The sequence below is a fragment of the Acomys minous genome, assembly GCF_964271855.1.
Source record: "Acomys minous genome assembly, chromosome: 15".
Taxonomy (NCBI): Eukaryota; Metazoa; Chordata; class Mammalia; order Rodentia; family Muridae; genus Acomys; species Acomys minous.
Window position 1 is genome coordinate 82,267,559 of NC_140497.1, and position 20,795 is coordinate 82,288,353.

At 41.2% G+C, this 20,795-nt stretch overlaps 1 protein-coding gene and 1 long non-coding RNA gene across 3 annotated transcripts; one reads left to right on the plus strand and one right to left on the minus strand.

The window, feature by feature from the left end:
- Positions 1 to 1,551: 1,551 nt before the first annotated feature.
- On the minus strand, positions 1,552 to 6,634 carry LOC311584788. The gene is made up of 3 exons (XR_014775001.1): positions 6,508 to 6,634; positions 5,242 to 5,390; positions 1,552 to 1,858 (listed from the first exon to the last, which is right to left on the minus strand). It is a non-coding gene; the product is annotated as an uncharacterized lncRNA (long non-coding RNA).
- On the plus strand, positions 6,524 to 20,575 carry LOC311584774 (uncharacterized protein). 2 transcript variants are annotated; one of them, XM_084759401.1, is made up of 4 exons: positions 6,524 to 6,704; positions 15,252 to 15,378; positions 15,577 to 15,631; positions 16,680 to 20,575. In XM_084759401.1, exons 1-4 carry the CDS (start codon positions 6,693 to 6,695, stop codon positions 18,088 to 18,090), a joined length of 1,605 nt encoding a protein of 534 aa, XP_084615527.1. In that variant the 5' UTR covers positions 6,524 to 6,692; the 3' UTR covers positions 18,091 to 20,575. The 2 variants fall into 2 exon arrangements, with proteins under 2 accessions (XP_084615527.1, XP_084615528.1); XM_084759402.1 differs by lacking the exon at positions 6,524 to 6,704 and adding an exon at positions 6,748 to 6,977.
- The last annotated feature ends 220 nt before the right edge of the window (positions 20,576 to 20,795 follow it).

Below are 20,795 nucleotides of genomic sequence, written 5' to 3' on the forward strand. Positions count from 1 at the left end.
AAAACCAGAGCATGAAATACAAATGCAACCACTATGGATAAGCGTAACTACAGGGATTTATATAGAGTGCATCTTGTGTTATAGCTCGGGTAACTGTGATTGCCCTACACAGTAGATTAGTAGCTCATATTCAGGATTGCAGGGGAAAGACTGTGTAAGACCTGCATTATCATTTGTCCCTTTTAAAGTGCTGATTGGCTTTGTTTTGTCTTATCCCGATCATTGTCATCTTTGATTGTGCTTTTTTCCTAGGGTGTAAGACCAAGATCATATAGGTGGTGAAGATTAAACACTATAATTATTATTGTACCTACTCTTGATTGTTATTGTTGTTGTTTTATTGCATCTGCTGCTGTTAAGGCCAATTTAGAACCCAGGTCTTGATTCCTTGGAAGTTGAGAGGAGCTCACAGGTTCTCCTTTAGCCCTTTCCCAGTGGCTTTGCCTCCTGAGATGAACCAGGGTCCTTATGGGCCAGATGGCTTCTCTTGGGAAGACTGATGACACTTTGTTGCATGTTGGCTCTCCTATGAGCAGATTGTACACGACTTAGTTCCAACCTCTGGTTCTTCCTTCTCACGGCCTCTCTGACCTAGAGTCAGGAGACTTACCAAAGTTGGGGGACTTTGAAAGTGTCTTCTAATCCCTTGGGACTAAACTGGTCTAGAGTAGGATCTAAATATTACTCATCCGCTCTTTGTCCATATCGGTACAGGTTTCCAAGGACAGGTATTGAACATCCAAAGGACAGTTTCTCCAGTATTGACAAAATTCCTTGGAAATTGAGCTGCTATGGCTAGAAAGACAGCGTGGCAATTAAGAGGACTTGTTGCTCTTGCAGAGGACATGATTTGACTTCAGCAACCACTTGGTGGCTTGCTACTATCCATCACTCTGGTTCCAGGGACTCGGAAGCCCTTCTCTGACTTCCACAAGAACAAAGCATGCACACAGTGCACACATACACACTTAGGCAAAACACTCACACATAGAAAAACGTATGTAATTTTTTTATTATATAAGATGTGGCCGTTATATAATAGGCTGGAGAAATTACTAAACGAGTATAATACTTAGCACCATGTGTGGGAAGCCTCACAACAAAAGGGACTGATGATGCAAAAAGCATTCTGAACCTAAGTCCTGGAAGCTTCCTGAAGAGGCGTTAGTACAATCCAAAGCTGAAGATGGCAGACTTTGCTGTTTCAAGACAGTGGCAGTGAAGTCACATTCACTAGGTTAAAAAAATTCTTACAAACACATCTTTGCTTTTCTGCCCGTTTTCATGCTGCTCACATTCAGGCCACTTTTTTTTTTCTATCTCATTTTACCGATCACCATGTCAACTGCTTCTCAGGAGATTCTCAGAGCCATAGTGCAAAATGAGTCCAACAACATTAAAGGTAACTTTGGACACGATCTGGATCATAATCAATATTAATCAAGACAACATGGAAACATGTTATTCCTTCTTGCTTGTTTACTTCCTTGCTTGCCCTTTTTAAAAAAATAAATCTTCGGAGTTTGTATGCTTTCTTTCCATTTAGTTAGCTTGGTATCTGAAACCCACCAGTTTGTGATCTTTTCAGCCAACCAGCTCTTCCTTGTATCTCTGTTGGTTTCTTCTGTGATTATTATTTTCTTGTGTTTGATTTAGAATTATCCTTGGCTTTGTGATTTCAAAGCTTAGACTATTGAGATAATTTTTTTTCATTTGATTTTGTTTTACTTTAAAAGATGTAATAAAATTACTCAGATATGGTGGCACATGCCTGTAATTCCAACACTCAGGACTTGAGGCAGGGAAATCTCAAACAAATTTGAGGTCAGTTTTGTTTCTGTAGCGAATTCCAGGCCAGCTAGAACAAAAAGAAGAAACAAGCAAAGACAAAACAAAACACCAAAATATACTTAGTAAAATTAACAGTACACATTTCTTGTACATACTAATGATTTCATTGTGACATTGCACTTTCATCATATCTGCCCTCCCAGCTACTGTTTTACACACTCATCTTTTCTTCCCTGAAACAGTCCCACGTCCTCTAGTAGTCTAATACTGCCATGCTTTGTTGCTATTGTTCCTGTATTGTATTTTCCACATATGAATAAAAGCATATGTTAGTTTTTCTTGTCTGGATTATTTCACTCAGAGGCACCATAATATCCTTCATTTTCCTAAATATGACATGATTTTGCTTTTCCTTATGGTTGAATAATAGTCAATTGTATGTATGTATGTATGTATGTACGTATGTAATATGCATGTATGTCTATATCTGTATGTACATATATAGAATATATATGATATTCTCTTCATTTGTTTGTGCCTTGATAAGATCTAGGCAGAATCCACAGTTTAGATATTTTTGAGCAATGCTACAATAAACATGAATGTGCACGCATTTCTTCTGTATGCTGAAATTCTCTTTTCCTTTTATAGCAAAGAGGGCTATAATTTTGGTTTGTTGGATAGTTCAATTTTGAGTTTTGTTTGTTTACTTTTAGAGACAGGGCTTCTCTGTTTACCCCTGGCTGTACTAGAGCTCTCTCTCTCTCTCTACACAAGGCTGGCCTTGAACTCACAGAGAACTACCTGCCTCTGCTTTCTGAGTGCTGGAATTAAAGGTGTGCACCATGCTGGCAATTTTGAGGGTCTTTTTGAGAAGCCTTTATATTTTAATTTCATAATGTTTGTATTAATTTGCATCCTCTCTCACAATTTATAATGATTCCTTTTCTTATATCTGGCTTTAAGTATACTTCTTTTTAAATTTTAGGATTATTTTATTGTATGTATGAGCACCAAGTAAGTCCCTGGTGCCCATGAAATTGAGAAGGTGATGGAACTCTTAGAGTTATGATGGTTGTGAACCATCACGTGGATGCTCAGAATCAACCCCAAGTCCTTTGTAAGTGAAATAAGTGCTCTCAGCTGCTGAGTCATCTCTCCAGGCCCTCAAATGTAGTTAGTAATGAATGTATTTAAATGGGTTCCATATGCTTTATCATCTGTGTCAAGAAACTTAGCATCTACCAAGATGAGACTTGATAGCCTATGACCATATAGTCGGGGAGGAGGTCCCCCTCAGTCTTAGACCTAGAGGAGGGGAATAGGGTGAAAGTGGGAGGGAGGGAGGAATAGGAGGATACAAGTGATGGGATAACAATTGAGTTGTAATCTGAATAAATTAATAAAGTTAAAATTAAAAGAAAAAAGAAATTTAGCATCAAGCGTCACAGACTATCAAGGAGCCCATCCTCACCGTTTTGTCCAAATTTCCCTCTCCACACAGGATATCTTGTGTGCTGACCTTTGAAACAATAATTTCTTTCAAATTACTTTAGCACTTTATATGTAGAAAAAGTGTGTTTGCATCTCAACCATTTTGTGTGTATGTCTGAGATTTACATTAATTCCACTGTACTCAACTCAGACTAAGATAAAGGCTTTTCTAATCTTGTGGCCCATTGCAGTGCTATGGCCATGCACTCCAGCTCTTTGCCTGCGATCTAACTCAAGTGTCATAATCCCTGTGTCTGGAAGGAAACACTTCATTGGTGTGATGCTCATGTTTGGAACCCCATCATCTTCACAAACAATGATGGGGGGAGCACACTGAGGAATCCATTCTTTCATCAAACTCTTCCCCCAGAGCTCCCACTGGGCTTAGTTTTGTGACAGCAGACATAGTAGATATCAAAAAAGTAGTTTGTGAATGTTATTGCATTCTTAAAACAATATTTTCCAGTTTGGGTGTTCATGTAAAGGATGATAAAGTTTTCATTATCTTGTTTATAAGCAAACTGTTGGGGCCTTTTGTGAACTTAGATTCACCATGTTTATCTCTTTGAACTTATTAAGGTTGGTGTGGAACAAGTCAGTAACCTGGAGTGCCTGGCTGACAATCACCCTAACTTGGGGACCTACCTTGAGTCTAAAGAGAGGTGATGTGTTCTTAGCACTTAATCACTGTAAAGTACTAGAAAGTAGAAAAGAACATATTTAGGTGTAATGAATCAAGTTTTCTCATATTTTTTTGTTTTAATATATCTATCTCTTGCCAGGAAAATTAAAACACACCAACAAGAAAACACAATTATTCAATGAACAAAGGAAATTGTTTCATGGGGGTAATATTCCCCAAGTATTCAAGAGTTATAAAAAGCTTACATTGGTTGCTGCTGAGCTATCACCTCTATCTCCTCCAGCTGTGGAGTATCATTTGTGATGGTTGTTCTTGTCCATGCTTTGTGTGTGTGTGTGTGTGTGTGTGTGTGTGTGTGTTGTGGTGTGGTATTTGGCCTGCCTTCCAGTACTCAGGAAGGAAGCTCTGAGAGTTGAGAAGGTATCCCAGCCCAGAGGTGGGACAGTGTCCCAAGGGTATCCTGAGGCACCAGAGCCCAAGAACCTCACAGCTGAGAGGAGGCTTCATCATAGATGAGGCAGCTCCCAGGGAAGGCTTGCCCCCACCAAGCCCTGAGGAACTGAAGAGCTTTGGAGCCTGACCTCCACTCCTTCTCCATTCCTCCTCCTCCTTCTCCTCCTCCTCCTCCTCTTCCTCCTCCTTCTCCTCCCATTGAAAGAGTCAGAGCAGGCAGTAAATCTCTCTCTCTCTCTCTCTCTCTCTCTCTCTCTCTCTCTCTCTCTCTCTCTCTCTCTCTCTCTCTCTCCTCTGCCTTCTTGAATTTACTCCTCCTACCTCTGCCTCCTGCATGCTGGGATTACAAGTGTGAGCCCCCATGCGCAGATTTATTAGAGGGACCAATCCAGGAGAGGAGAGATGAATCCAGGAATGGCTGCCTCTGATCCCGGCAGGAGACAGCAGAGAACGGGGCAGAGGCAGCCTTTATATAGGGCTTCTTAGGGGGGCGAAGCTTTCTGGGCTAGGGGACCCTTGGATTGTTGTTGTTGCTGTTGTTTTCAGAGTTCTCATCCCAAATTAGCATAATCTGGGATGAATGCTACTGAGGGGCTGCAGATGGCAGTTACAGAGGTGGGTGGAGTGGCTCGGCTGCTGGAGCTTTCTCAGGCAGAGGTCTGGCCACTTTTCTACCTTGAGGGATAATAAAGTTTACAATGTGTCCAAAATTTACAAAGAGTCCATTGTGAAGGTAGTAGGCTGAAGAAAGAAAGGTTTCCCTCATCTTGAACAGCTGCCATGGCGGCAGCAGTAGGCTTTCTGAGGCCGGAAAAGTGTCTGGTTTTCATTAAGCAGTCCGCGGAAGCGGGAATAGTTACCATAGACAGCTGCCATGGAGGCGGGAACAAAGAGTTGGCTGAGGCAGGAGTTGTCACCATGGACAGCTCCCGATGAGGCGCTGACGGGAGCTGGCATCATTTTGTTTCAATGTCCACAGCCCCAGGGTGGAAAGGAAGAGCTGACTGCCCTGAGGAGGGGAGGAGGACATTTTTACATTTTAGTGACCTGCTGCTTAAGGGTTACATAGCTCTTGGGAGTGGTGATAGTGTTAGGCACTCTGGGCCGCAGAAGGGGTGGGGGTGGGGGTGAGTTATTCTGTCACAGGGTTGGGGGAGCGAGAGGTTGGTAATATTAGGAATGAAGAAATTCCTAAGTGTGTGTGTGTGTGTGTGTGTGTGTGTGTGTGTGTGTGTGTGTGTGTGTGTGTGTGTGTATGTGCGCGCGCGTGCCTCAGAGGTGGTGGTGGTGGTGGTAGCCTCAGCGTTTCCCCCCTATTCCCCGTTCCCCGCCCCATCGCGGAGGCAGCCTGTGATCCGGCGACCCTCTGCTCCAGTGGGAGAATCCCTACCTTGATGAGACAGACACCTAAGGGTGTAGCTCTAGGGCCTCACCTGCCTTGTATTGCCTGCTTTACCATACACATTCTCAACATCTTAATATGTGAAAGTGCACAGCCACACGGAAGTTCTAGCCCAAATAAACCATCAAATTCACAAATACTATTTCCAGGAGTTTGCGGAAATGCATCTATCTTTAATCTTGACCACCACAGAAGTTTCGTCATGTTGAAGGCACATTTCTGAATCCAGCATTCCCTGTGCGTTATAAAACCCCAAACACTGTGCAGAGAGCAGCGCAGTGACAACCTGTGTTACAAGCTGAGAGAAGCGCTGACGAAATGAGTTGATTATCCTTCATGAGGACCTGTGTTTGCCCCCTCCACCTCCCCCCCCCCCCCCCCGAGCCCATGTAAAAGCTGGGTAAGCCGCTGTCTCTAAAGCTGAAGGTAGGGATGTCATGGGGCTTGTCCTTATGTCACTGGGTCCAGAATGTTCAGAACAAAGTAGTGGTGTAAGTGGGAAAAGGCAGGAACTCACTAAGTGCCCTAGGACGTAAATGCATGCTCTAAAAATATCAAAGCATAATCTCTAAGTTGAATGAGAGCCCAATATATTGCGGGTTTACTCGGGTAGGGTGGGGATGGAGGTGGCGGGGTGGGGGAACCGGGAGATTCTGTCTGTTGGCTGAGCGCCTTTTGAAAGCGAAAGAACGAGGTTCCGATCAGATTTAAGGAGGCTGCTCACCAATCAGGAACGCTGTTACTTTCTTGCACGAATTGTCCAATGAGGAGCATGGATAGTCAGAGGGTGCCGCCATCGCCGCCCTGTTTGAGTCCCGTGTAGCTGCAGGGAGGCTGGCGGTGCCTTAGCCTGGGTGGCTGTACCTTCTGCAGACGGTAGCCCTTTAAGAAGAGCGCTGCTCACGTCTGATGCTGGAAATGGTGAGTGTGCCCTGGGCTCCTGGAGTCGTGCGTGGCGGGTTTGTGACACTGCGGAGGCTTTGTCACAATGTGGCGTCGCCGCCCTGACGTCCCCCTGGCGCTGTGCTGCAGAGTCTGAGATGGAGTCTGTCACCCGCGCCCTCATACCCACGTGCGTTATGATTGCGTGCAGATCAGGCTGCGGGGAGCTTGGGGTCTGGTCCTGTCGGCTCGGCCCGACTCTGCCCTGCCCTGCCCTTCTGAAACTGTCATATAGTCTCCTGTGTTTTCAGGGTGAGCCTGCTTCTCCCCAGACTTTGCATTGCCTGTAGTAATGCTCTGTAGCGTTCTGATTGCTGTGAAGGGGCGTCAGTGATGAGCGCTGTTACCTCCCCCCCCCCTTTTTTTCTTTTTTAGTACTGGGCATTGAACCCCAGGCCTTGCTCATTCTAGGCAAACCTTTTACCACCTAACTGTAACTCCATCCTGCATCCTGCATCTTGCATCCTGCATCCTGCATCCTGCTGTTTGTTTAGTGTTAATGCAAGAGAATTTGTTTGCTCCCTCTTGCCTGAGAGTTGAAGAAAATGAGCAAGGATGAAAGGAAGAGAGGATTTTTCAATTTGCTTCAAAATTATTTGGATTCACCGATCAATTTGGCAATTAGTTGTCTAGGCGAAAGTGGAATTTTTGAAAAATATTTCTAGCATTGCTGGCTCTGGGAAAAAAAAGCACGAGATCAGTGAATTTAATTGTGAAAATAAACAACAACAACAACAACAACAACAAACGTGGCTTGTTAGGCTCTAGACTTGAACAGAAGGGATTGTGAAGGGGGAGTTTTTATTATGTCTGTTTCAATCTTATTAGGAATATGCTTAAGTTGTTTATGTACTCTTTATTTAATTTTAGCGTGTATGTAACTTGGAATTTAACCATTTCTTATATATTTTGTTTCTCTGCATTTTTGAATCTCTGTAACATCCCCTAATTTATGACTCATTTTATTAATTTGTATCCCCTCCCCTTTGTTTTGGTTTGAGTAGTGTTTTGCCTATTTTACTTTTTAAAAAACCACTCTGAGATTGAGATTGACTTTGTGTAATAATTTTTGATTGTCTATTCGTTAATTCCTCCCCCCCCCCTTTTTTTTTATTTTTTGCTGCCTTTGCTTTTGAATCTGGCTTGTTCTTGTTTTTCTAAGACCTTGTGTTACATCAAGTAGAGATGTTTATTTGACGTGTCTCTTGAGTTCTCAGTATATCTCCAGGGAAGCTGAGGTTACATTTTTGGCTCCTTGGTGTCTTTAAGTGAAAGAAAGAAAGAGAGAGAGAGAGAGAAAGAAAGAAAAAAAAAAGAAGTACTTAGAAACCAGGGAACAATTTCAGTCGAGTTTGGGATGGGGAAGAAAACAGGACAGCCAAGCTTTAAATATTGGCATTTGTTATAAAATGGCAGAGAGGCCAAAAAAAAAAAAAATGCCTTCTAAGTCAACATGGAGATCATAGAAAGAGTGAGGAAGCCCAGGGCATTGAGGAAAGCATTCTTTCTAAGTGTCGAGACCTGCATCTGAGTAGAAGGGACCCAACCACAGGATCGTGTTTCTTAGACTGAAGGGTTATAGTAGAGACACATGGTTAGAGATAGAGACATCTTACTGAGAAAGGAAAGGCCCTTCCAAGAATAAGAGTTGACTAGTGAGCTGAGGCAGGAGCCCCAAAAGGCTGAGGAAATGTGGTCCTCACTTTTTGAGACATTTTGTGAGACGCTGGCGAAATGTCAGCCTCTCCCTATGCTGTATACCAGGAGCTTTTCTTGAGCATGCTCTGTTCCTTAGTAGAAGTCCCAGTAAGAAAGGCGTTCAGATCTTCCACTTCAGATTCGCTTCTTTCATATGTTCATCTTCAGATAGCTTTTCTCACCCCTATTTTGCATTGGTATATAAACATTTGTAGCTACACGCACCTCTTGCTACTGTCTCCCCCACCCTACTTTTACCCCCCTCACAATATATCCTGATTATGGCTCCTCCCCCTTTTCTTTCCAGCTCCGTTCCACCTCCCTCCCTTCCACTCCCTTTTTGTCTCTCATAAAAGAAACAGGTTTCTAAGGGATATTAGTGAAATATAATAAGATAAAACAAAAATTAACATATCTGAATTGGACAAAATAAACAGAAGGGAAAGAGCCTAAGGAAAGGCACAAGAATCAGAGACCCATTCATTTGCACACTCAGGACTCCCATTTAAAAACTGGAAGCCAAGCCAGGTGTGGTGGTGTGTGTCCATAATCCCAGCGCTGGGGAGGCAGAGGAACGTGGATCTCTGTGGGTTCAAGGCCAGCCTAGTCTACAGTGTGAGTCCAGGACAGCCAGGGCTACGCAGAGAAACCCTGTCGTGAAAAACAAACAATCAAAAACCTGGAAACCATAATGTAAGCATAGACCACCTGGCTCAGACCTCTGCAGGCCCTGTGCATCTTCCTCAGTCTGCAGGCCCTGTGCATCTTCCTCAGTCTGCAGGCCCTGTGCATCTTCCTCAGTCTGCAGGTCCTGTGCATCTTCCATCAGTCTGCAGGCCCTGTGCATCTTCCATCAGTCTGCAGGCCCTGTGCATCTTCCATCAGTCTCTCTTGAGTTCTTAGGTTGACTTTAGAAAGCCTTGTTTTCCTAGTGTTCTCCTCCCCTCTGGGTCTTACACTCTTTCTGCCTCCTCTTCCAAAGGGTTCCCTGCACTCCGGGGCAGAAGTTTGATAGAGACATTCCATTTAGGGTGGAGTGTTCCAAGGCCTCTCCTTCTCTGCATAATGTCTGGCTGGGGTCCCTTTCTTTGTTCCCATATGGTCCAGAAGGAACTCTGATGATGGCTGAGCAAGGCACTGGTCACACTGTTCTTTCTAGGTCTGTGATACTTCACTCAGGATGTTTTGTTTTGCTTTTCTTGTCTTGTTTTGCTTTTTTGTAGTTCCATCCATTTACCTGTGATTTTAATTTCTTTCCTAATGGTGGAGTAATATATAAAGTTTTTCACCCATTTTTCTCTTGAAGTATATCTTGGTTGTTTCCAGCGCCTGGTTATTATAAGTAGAACAGCAATGAACATGGTTTAGCAAGTGTCCTTATAGGATGGAGTGTCCGTTGATTATATGCCCAAGAGAGGAACCACCACACTGTTCTCCATAGTGGCTGTATATGTTGGCACTCCCACCAGCAATCTTCACCAACATGGCCTGTCACTTGTTTTTATTGATCTTAGCCATTCTGAGAATTGTAAGAAAGAATATCACCGTAGTTTGGTGTATGTTTCCCTGATGGCTAAGGGTGTTGAATATTTCTTTTAAGTGTTTCTTAGACATTTGAGTTTCCTCTTTTGAGTATTCTCTCTTTTGATATGTACCCCATTGTTTTGTATGGGTTGTTTATTTTCTTGATATCTAACCTTTTTTTGTTGTTGTTATTTTATATTGGATGTTGAGTTGGTAAAAATCTTTTTGCATACCCTAGGATACCACTTTACTGAATGACGGTGTCCCTTCTTAGTTTCATGAGGTTCCATTTATTAATTGTCGATCTTAGTGCCTGAGCTAATAGTGTTCTATTCAGAAAGTTTTCTTCCTATGCCAATGACTTCAAGACTATTTCCCACCTTTTCTCCTATCAGATTCACTGTATCTAGTTTTATGTTGATGTCTCTGCTACATTTGGAGTTGAGTTTTGTGCAGGCTGATGAGTATGAGTATGTTTGGCTTCTTCTTCATGCAGCCATCTTGCTTGACCAGCACTATCTGTTGAAGATGTTTTCTTTTATCGGTTGTGTATTTTTGGCTTCTTTGTCAGAAATCAAGTGTCCATAGGTGGTGTAGTTTGAATAGGTATGGTCCCCATGAACTTATTTTAATGCTTGGCCCATAGGGTGTGGCACTGTTAGGAGGTGTGGCCTTGTTGGAGGAAGTATGTCACTGTGGGGATAAGTTTTGAAGTCTCCAATGCTCAAGCTATACCCAGCATGGACACAGTCTCCTGCTGCTGCCTGTGGATCAAGATGAAGAGCTCTCAGCTCCTCCAGCACCATGTCTGCCTGCACGCTGCCATGCTTCCCACCATGATGATAATGGACTAAACCTCTGAAATTATAAGCCTGCCTCAATTAAATGTGGTCCTGGTGTCTCATCTTTTGCAATCAACGGGGCATTTAAAAATCAACAAAGCAAGAGAACAGTCTAACAAGGAGATACAAACAGCTCTGTATAACCTACAATAAAGCATACAGCAAAAATCAATTACTTTCCAAGCAATGGTCAACATGACCTGATTATTATTTCTTAAACAATACTTGGGAAAGTTTAATCATAAATTTCCCCAGGCTAAAGCCATTGTGTTTACATGATTGTCATAGCAGCGTAGCTTGAGCTAAATATTCTCTAATAAGGAAAAAACTTAACTTACTCCCAGTCCCAAACCAACAGGTGTGCTGTCTAAGCATAGTCTAACTGCCAAGGAGTCCTCTATTATAAAATGTCTGTAAAGCATGATGCTACAAGCCCACCTTCTATTGCTTTCAAAGCAGACTCTAAAGAAACCTTTCTGCAGCTAACAGTATCTACCCAGGTACTGTTATGCCAAGTCCTAACTTTCCGCCAAGCAGCTTTTGCTTGGTGCTCACAGTCAGAGCCAAGGACACTCATTTTCCCAAGCCTTTGGCCAGATGCCTTCTGTCAATAGTCTCTGTGGGGAAAAGTTTTCCCTCTGTGAATTTCATTAGGGCTGAGAAATAGAAAGCCAGTTTTAGAAGAAAAAGTAGATTTCAAAGTAGTTTTAAGGCACAATTACACCTGGGCCATTCATAATATTTAAGGGTAGTGGTGATCAGCCAGAGATCTTTGTAACTTTGTCAAGCAAAGCCTCAACAGCTGCTCTGGATGTCTAGTGATCATGCTGGACAGTCAGAGGTCTCTGGATCGTTGTCAAGCAAGGCCTCTGTGACTTGTCCTTACGTTTCTGGCAGTGTATTTGTTTTCATTCAGTTCTAGAAAGTCTTTAATTTCTGTCTGGACCCATTTTTCCATCAGTAGAGAGAGTTGTTCAGTTTTCATGAGTTTGTAACCTTAAGTTGTTTCTGTTGTTGATATCCAGAATTAATCCAAGATGGTCAGATAGGATGCAGGGAGTTATTTCAATTTTCTTGTACCTGTTGAGATTGCTGTGTGTCCAAATCCGTGGTCAGTTTTGGAGACTGTTCTGTGAGGTTCTAAGGAGGTGTATTCTTCTGTGTTTGGGTGGAATTTTCTAAAACTGTTAGGTCCGTTTGGTTTATAACTTGTTAGCTTCCATGTTTTTCTGTTTAGTTCTTGTCTTTATGATCTGCCTGTTGTCAAAAGTGAGGTATTGCAGTCTCCCATTATCAGTGTGTGAGGTCCAACATGTGGTTTACATTGTAATAGTGATTCTTTTATAAACTAGGGTTAAATCCCTCAGAACATGTGGTCCTCAGGGCTCCGCTACTCTGAGACAAACCCATTGTGGTTGTCCTAACCAGTGGGCTGCATTCCACGAGTCCTAGAGCTGTTTGGCTGTTCCTTCTGCACAGGCCCCGACAGTTTGTGTGTGTGTGTGTGTGTGTGTGTGTGTGTGTGTGTGTGTGTGTGTGTGTGTATTTGTGAGTATGCAAATTCCACAGTGTGTACAACTTGAAGAAGTTGGATCTCACCTATAGCATGAATCCCAGGGCTTGGATTCTGGTCGTCAGGCTTGGCATAAGCACAGTGTTCCTTTAAATGATGTTACTGCCCCACATTCTGCATTGCTCTTAGAGTTTTAACTTGTAACTTTCAACTTGCTTTACAAACAAAGGCACCCTGTTTTTTTTTTTTTTAACCTTGGAATGTGTCACATATGCTTACATCTGAGATTAGATTGAAACTATTTTCTTATTGGATCCCTGTTCTTAGGACATTTTCAAGGTGATACATTTATAAACGTCAAAAAAAAAAAACTGCATACGGTAACAGGTGTAAATAGAAACTACATTTGCTAGATATTAGAGAGATATGACTAGACAGGTTGCACTGAAGTTCATATTATGGGAAATGACAGCTTTGCAAATTTGGTTCTTGCATAATTATTTTTGTTTATTAGTCACTCAATATGCATTTTGCATATTGATTTTCTTACTCAGGGATATGAATCTTATTTCCTATATGCTTTAAGATGATTAGATATGTTTTTGTTGTCTTTTCCCCCATGTGGTCATTTGTGAATTCCCATACTGATCCTTTGGTATTTTATTGACTTTTGATAGCTTTTTGCTTGGTGGCTTGTTTTTTTACCTTACTTAATTTTTATATTTTAATATGTCTCTATACATTCTATAGAGAAGGTTTTTTTCCCCCCATGAGGAAATTCTGATCTTATATCCAAAGGTTATTTGGCTATTTTTTAAAGTTTCACCTATATGGTCAGGCTCTAAAGATGCCTACATAGCCTAAAGCTGTGGTTCTCACTTTGTGGGTCTCAATCCCTTTGGGGGTGGAACAACCCTTTCACAGGGGTTGCACATCAGATGTTTATATTATGATTAATAACACTAGCAAAATTACAGTTATGAAGTAACAACGAAATAATTTTGTGGTTGGGGGGTCATCAAAACTTGAGGAACTGTTTTAAAGGGTCGCAGTATTAGGAAGGTTGAACAAGATTGGTCTAAAGTGAATATAATCTCATTGTCCTCCAATGATGGCCTCATCTTTGTGTGTGTGTGTGTGTGTGTGTGTGTGTGTGTGTGTGTGTGTGTGTGTAGTCACTAAACATATACCCAGGCACATGAATATATAGACATGCAAATAACCAAAACCCTGTTATTTAGCACACCTTCCATAATTCCACCAGAAACATCTTCAGGAAAGTTCTAGTTGGTCCTCAACTTTGAGTTCAAGGCCTACTCGCTTGGTACCACAAAAACAGGAAAAGAGGACACAAAAATAAGACTTTGAAGCTATACTAAATTATATCTTAGTAAATACTCTCATATATATATGCTCGTACATGCTCCTGTTGTGACACATACATACTCATATATGCAATCTGCTATTTGGGGAAGATTTTAAAATCTATTCATGAGAGTTTTCTCTCCTATTTGGTATTATGACCTTGTAATCCTATTATAGTATTGGCCTTATAGGGTCAAAATTGTTTTGTTTTGCTTTATTATACAACCCAGGACCACCTGCCCAGAACTGATAGTGTCTACCATGGATCAGACCCTCTTATGTCAATCATAAATCAAGAAAATTTCTCACATACTTGACTACAGTTCAATATGATAGACTTTTTTTTTCCATTGAGAGTCCCTATTCCCAGATGAGCCTGGCTTATATCAAGTTGACAAAAACAAAACAACCAAAACCCCTCAAACAAACCAGTGTAGTGGGTGTGTCTGTGGGTAGCTCCAGAGGCCAGAAGAGTGGGCCATATCTCTTGGAGCTGAAATTACCAGTGGGTTGAGCAGCTTGGCATGAGTGCTGGGAATTACTGCAACAGCAGCAAGCGCTGTTAGCTACTGACCTTACTCCCTAGCAAATTGTTGACATCACTTTTCATTAAAAGTTACAAACAACGAAATGGAAAGAGCTTGGGCTTGTGATTTCTCTTTCAGAATGTTATTCCTTGCTTTAGGTATTCTAGAGTTTTGGCTGGCTTGATCTTGTGCAAGTAACCAGAGCTGCTGTGAGTTCACAAGTGCAGTAGCCATGCTGTGTTCAGAAGTCAGCATTTTCTAGCACTCTGGTCCATTTTCTGAGCCTTGCGTATGGGAGGACTGAAAAAAATGTTGTTTAGGGCTGAAATTCACAGTAGTTTTCTTCTCTCTCTCTCTCTCCTTTCTTTCTTTCTTTTTTTTAACTCAAGATCTTACTATGTCACTCTGGCTGTTCTGGAATTTGCTATTAGATCAGGCCAACCTCACTTTTGCAGAGATCCACCTTCCTCTGCCTCCTGAGTATTGGGATTAAAGGCATGTACCACCATGCTTGGCACATTCAGACTTGATAAGAAAGAATTTATCCAGGTTGCATTGGGGGTTTGATTGGAGAACATCTCTTAAGTATGTTAGAAATAGGCAAAAAGTTGGAAAGATACTAGGAGTATTTAAAATCTTCTTTTGTTGTTATAAAGCATTGCATGCTACAGTTAAGTTACAGTTAAGCTGGCCGTTTCCATTCCCGAGAATATCCTCAGTCCTCATAATTAGCAGCCATTGACAAATAGAGCTGGTATCTACTCTAACGGGTAAGGAGGATTCCAAATTAATAAAGATACAGCGTATAGAGAGTATTGAGGCTAGCATCACAACAGATGGTCATGTTCTGGTGTTCATTTATATAGTGCCATGCTAGCACGCGCAGTGTGTGGCTGCGTGAGTGTTGGAACGAACAGTAAATGTGTATTTACTATTTGTAGAACATGATGTATAAGCAATATATGAAGAACAAGGTGTGACGTGGAGGAGTCAAGTCACGCTGGGTTTCTAGTGTTATTTCACAAATAGTCTTGTAAATATATGTACATCATTTTAGGAGCCAGTGACGTTTGAGGATGTGGCTGTGAACTTCACCTTAGGAGAGTGGGCCTTGTTGGATTCTTACCAAAAGGAGCTCTACAGAGATGTGATGAAGGAGACCTTTAGCAACCTGATCTCCATAGGTAAAAAAAAAAAATACAGCATGATATTTTTTCCCTGTTCACTCAGAAAAATAAGTGTTTCTTGCTCATCTGTGTAGTGCATAGTTTGAAATACTGAAAGATGTTGGTGAATATTACATACTGGGGTGAGAGGAGCGTTAGGATGTAATGATTTTTACTGTACTGTTGAGTAATACTTTCTTTGGGTTTACCTTTCAGGGAAAACTGAGGAAGAAAATATTGAAGAGTACCAAAATATTAGGAGAAATCTGAGGTAATTTATAATTGAAGAAAATTTAGGAAATCTGAGACCCAAGTAAATAATCCAGATTTACAGATAAATGTAAATTGATGTATTTTAAAACTTCATGGAACTTGAACACTCACAATTGGGGGATCTCAACCCTGTAATATAATCTTGCATAATGCCATGCAACTTTAAGTTATATGAAATATTTTCCAATTCTCTCATTATACAAAATGCTTCCTTTGTGGACAAAATTATTTAATATACTTTTGTCAAGTTGCCTTTAAACTTTGAATAAGACGTATATGTATGTTTGGGATATATTGTGACCCACCTTCAATAAATCGCATTAAAAGTATTTGGCTATCCCAATTCCATAAAAGCCTGACCCACACCATTTTGCATAGGGAATATTCAACTTCGGTGCCTTTGGGAAAGACCATGTTTGCCAACTATGTGCCAATATGATATAGGAAAATTTAAAGAGCAAAACATGAAATGAGCGTAACAATAACACAATGTATCTGCAATGTTTTCTCACCATTCTTTTTGTAAATGTATGTATATTATTTGAGAAGACAGCAGGGATATTAGAGAAACTAAGACTGTGCTGTTCTCCTGGCCTATGGCTCAGTGTTCAATCCTGTTAGGTCCATAAATTCTGTGGCAATAAAGTCAACACTCCTTTTTGTTCCCCTTAGGATGAAGTCTTTCTTGTTTTTTGTTTGTTTGTTTATTTGTTTTGGGTTTTTTGTTTTTGTTCTTTGAGACAGGGTTTCTCTGTGTAGCCTTGGCTGTCCTGGACTCACTTTGTAGGCCAGACTGGACTTGAACTCACAGCGATCCTCCTGCTTCTCTGCCTCCGGAGTGCTGGGATTAAAGGCGTGCGCCACCACACCCAGCAGGATGACGTCTTCCTATGTGTCTCAGTGTGATGTCAAACTGGCAATTCCTCTGCCCTTGCCTCCTAAATATTGCAGTAACAAGCGCAGGCTTACTTACCCAGCCTCCAACACTTCCCTTGCCTAGCCATAAAACTACAGTAATATTCTTTTTAATTTTTATTTTTTTGCAGCACTCATGTGGTTGAAAAACTCTATGAGTTTGAACACGGTATTCAGTATGGAGAAACCCACCAACAGGTTCAAGAGCACATTGCTAACGAGTGCATGCCTCCTGGAATAGTAGTGTATAAAAACCGTGTGTGTGAAAATGATGTCATTGGTCTTTCACAGTCAGATATGCACCTCAGACGTCCAATTATAGACAGACCGTATAAAGATCAGGGGTGTGTGGGAAAGCCCTTGAAGCCTAAGAAATGTTGGAAAGATCTTACTTATTCTGAGTCCTTCCTTACCCATGAGAATCCTCCCAGAGGGAAACCCTATGGAAGTAAACAATCTAACGAGGCCCGCAGGAGCCTCACTTCTGATCAAGGTTATGAGATAACTCATGCTGGAGACAGTCTCCGTGAGTACAAGCAACTTGAAACAGCTCTCATGACGTGCGGTTATGCGCAGTCACATGAAAGAATCCAAGCTGGAGAAAAGCCATTTGCATGTAAGCAGTGTGGAGAGGCCTTCCTTAATTCCAGTCTTCTTGTCCAACATCATAAAATCCATACCAGAGAGAAGACCTTTGCGTGCAAGTATTGTGGAAAAGCTTTCATCCATCCGAGGGCCTGCTACAATCACGAGCGAACTCACACGGGAGACAGACCTTACGTGTGTAAGCAGTGCGGGAAAGCCTGCATTCACTCATACCACCTTCTCCAGCATGAAAGGAGTCACAGCCGAGAAAAACTTTATGCGTGTAAGCAGTGCGGGAAAGTATTTGGGCGTTCTTCGTACCTTCGCAAGCACGAGAGGATTCACACTGGGGAGAAACCTTATTTGTGTAAGCACTGTGGAAAAGCGTTCAGTGACCCCACAACCCGTAACAATCACGAGAGGACTCACACTGGGGAGAAACACTATGTTTGTAAGCAGTGCGGGAAAGCCTTCATTCGTTCTTCTCAGCTTCTCATCCACGAGAGAATCCACACTGGAGAGAAGCCTTACTCATGTAAACACTGTGGGAAAGCCTTCACCTACTCCAGTGCCTGTTACATTCATGAGAGAATTCACACTGGAGAGAAGCCCTACGTTTGTAAGCAGTGCGGGAAAGCGTTTACGTGCTCCACGTACCTTCACAAGCACGAGAGAATCCACACCGGAGAGAAACCTTACTCATGCAAACAGTGTGGGAAAGCCTTCATCCAACACAGGGCTTGTTACAATCATGAGAGAATTCACAGTGGAGAGAAACCGTATGTGTGTGTGCAGTGTGGGCATGCATTCACTTTCTCAAAATCCCTTCAAATCCATGAGAGAAACCACACCGGAGAGAAGCCATATGTGTGTAAGCAGTGTGGCAAAGCCTTCACATGCTCTACTTATCTTCACCAACATGAAAGAACTCATAATGAAAAGAAATCCAGTGCTTAGGGCTTACACCAGTGTAAATCGTAGGAGAGTCTTGGTATCCAGCTTGCTTTTATTGCAGGGAATGAAAGAAGACTGGAGGGAAACCGAGAGCATAAGACCAGCAGTCATGTAACTTATATGTCTAAGAACACACAGGATGAAACCTGTTGTTGTGCCAGGCTTATCGGGGCAAGCCTTTCATCCAACGCTAGGGCAATGGAGGGTTAGGGGACTATAACCTGAGGTTCACAGAGTAGGTTTGAACACTACTTGGGAGACTGAAGAGGAACCATTTCAAACCAAATGAAACTGTCATTGTGAAAAGTAAAAGAAAACTGTATGTTTCAAATTAGAGTCATTAAATTTTCTCATGTAGTTGAATATTGTATTAAGCAAGAAATGTCAAGAACCAGATGCATTTTTTTTTTTTGGTAGAGTAGTACTGAAAACCCGAAATACACTAAAAATTTTATTTTTTATTTTTGTCCCATTCTTACGCATAGTCAGGACCTCTTGACTTTAAGTTTTTTGTTTTTGTTTTTAGCATGGTTTGGCAAAAATAACTTTGGCATTATTTCACCTGCATGCTCCCTTTGATGGCTGGAAAGCTAGGCCGGACAAGAACTTGCACCCATAGTTAAAGGGACCAGGACATTCTGCAAGGAACAGAAGTAACAACTGTTAAAAAACCACATGAATTTTGGTGATAAAAGTCTGTTTGGTAAATTAATTGAATTGCAGTTTAATGCTGTTTTTAAATCAAGTAATACAGTTTCTTTTGGTAGAAAGCTATATTGGAACTATTGAATTCAGATGCATTTGTAATCAACCAATGTGCTTAATTTTTAAGGTGCATTTTGATTAATCATGTTTGCTGTGAAGTTGAAAATGTATATTTGTTGTTAGTATTTTTCTGGCTGCTATTTTTGGCATTTAAAAAAATACTATTATTAATTGCTTGGCAATTTCCTTACATTCAGGTGCATACTTGGATTTTCTCAGAGTAACATTCTTACGTTGATTTTTATATTTTGTAGTTATAATGTATATTTTGTCCAGTAAGTTTTTGATGTTTTATTTATTTTGTATGTGTGTGTGTGTGTGTGTGTGTGTGTGTGTGCGCGCGCGCGCGTGTGTGTGCGTGTGTGCCATAGCACAGGTATGGAGCTCAGCGGCAACACACAAAGAGCTGCTGCCCTGCCAGGTTTCCTCAGCAAGCACTTCTACTCACTGAGCCTTGTTGCCAGCCCTAATTATGACTCTTATGTTTTTGGTTAGGAGCCTAAACTTTAGTGGCTGAACCACACTCCAGCCCCAAAACATGATTATTGTACTGTTGTTTTCTTTTGTTTTGTGAGACGCAGTCTACATAAGCTCCAAGAACTCACTGTGGAGACCAGGCTGGCTTTGAATTTGTAGAAACCTGTCTGCCTCTCTGCCTCCCAAGTGCGGGGATTAGGAGTGTGTATGCCACAATGCCTGGTTTTTGTTTTTGTTTTTTAATAATTTTTTCTTTTATATATTTTTAAAACTATTTTCTAATAAGTAATATTAACTTCTCCATTTACTCAGAAGGGACCTTTAGTTACCGTTTCGTATTCAACGTAGTTGAGAAGTATATATCTTTATAAGTTAAAACCCGTTAGTCATGTTCAACAGTTTGAAACTGGTTTTTAACATGTAAATTTTACTTTATGCTTCTGTTACTCAAGTTTTACTACGAGTTTTTTCATTCATTGCTCATTAAAACAAGAAGTATGGTGGTTCTCTGGTCAAAAATGACTAAGACCATACCATTTACCCAATAAAATGTAATGAGTCCTAGTGAGTACTTCCAAGTAAGGTTAATGATGGTGTTATTCCTCCTTAGATGCAGTTTCTAAGCTGCTTGAACTTGTTTTAAATGAATTGATTGCATTTTAATGTAGTTTGGTGTTTCTATTTGTTAGAAGTACTTTGTGGTTGAATATAGTTCTGTCTTTTGTACCAGTAATAATGGTCTTCCCAGGAAGGTCATGATATAGAGAGAAGAAGTAGTAATTCACTAATACAAATTATTGACATTTTTTGAAAGGTGGCAGTTTTCTTCATTTTCATGATTCGGATAATGTTTGAATTTTCAGACAGATGTCCAGGATGTGACTTTTTAATATATCCTAGTTACTGAGGAGGATTGTCTGCTTTTGCAGGTGTCGCTTTTCTAGGCATTCAGACCCAATTGTGTGAACTTGCTTTTCTCTGCTTTACTGGCCGTCTACTCAGTATTTCATTAAAATATATTGAGTTTGGTTTTCCATTCGTACCACTGCTTCTTGGATTCCATAAGATTGCATCCTAATAAATCATGGTAAATGGAAAAAACGAATGAGATGTATATTTAATACATCCAAATGGTGAACATTAACCCTTAGCCTACGCTGTTACGTTGTTTTAACTACTTAGTGTAAAGTTAATTTAAAACATCAACCCATGTGTATTTTGTAATAAATTACTCATTTCGGCGTAATGTGCTATTTAGTACTTTCTAGTTTTGTGTATTTGTATACATGATACACAGTGCATCGCTGCTGCTGCCCGTAATCGTTATGCCAGAAATAATAATAATTCATCATATTGCTATTGCCATGGAATTCTGGGAACTTTTCAGAGGGTATATAAATGCCAGGACCCTAAGAGCTGGGTTTGGTCATTGGTGGTCATTTGGGAGGGTTGGTTTCTGGTTGATA

Coding starts and splice junctions, on each gene's coding strand:
- LOC311584774 (XM_084759401.1), top strand. Junction 15,379..15,576: donor TAGCAACCTGATCTCCATAG/GTAAAAAAAAAA, acceptor TTTACCTTTCAG/GGAAAACTGAGGAAGAAAAT. Junction 15,632..16,679: donor AATATTAGGAGAAATCTGAG/GTAATTTATAAT, acceptor ATTTTTTTGCAG/CACTCATGTGGTTGAAAAAC.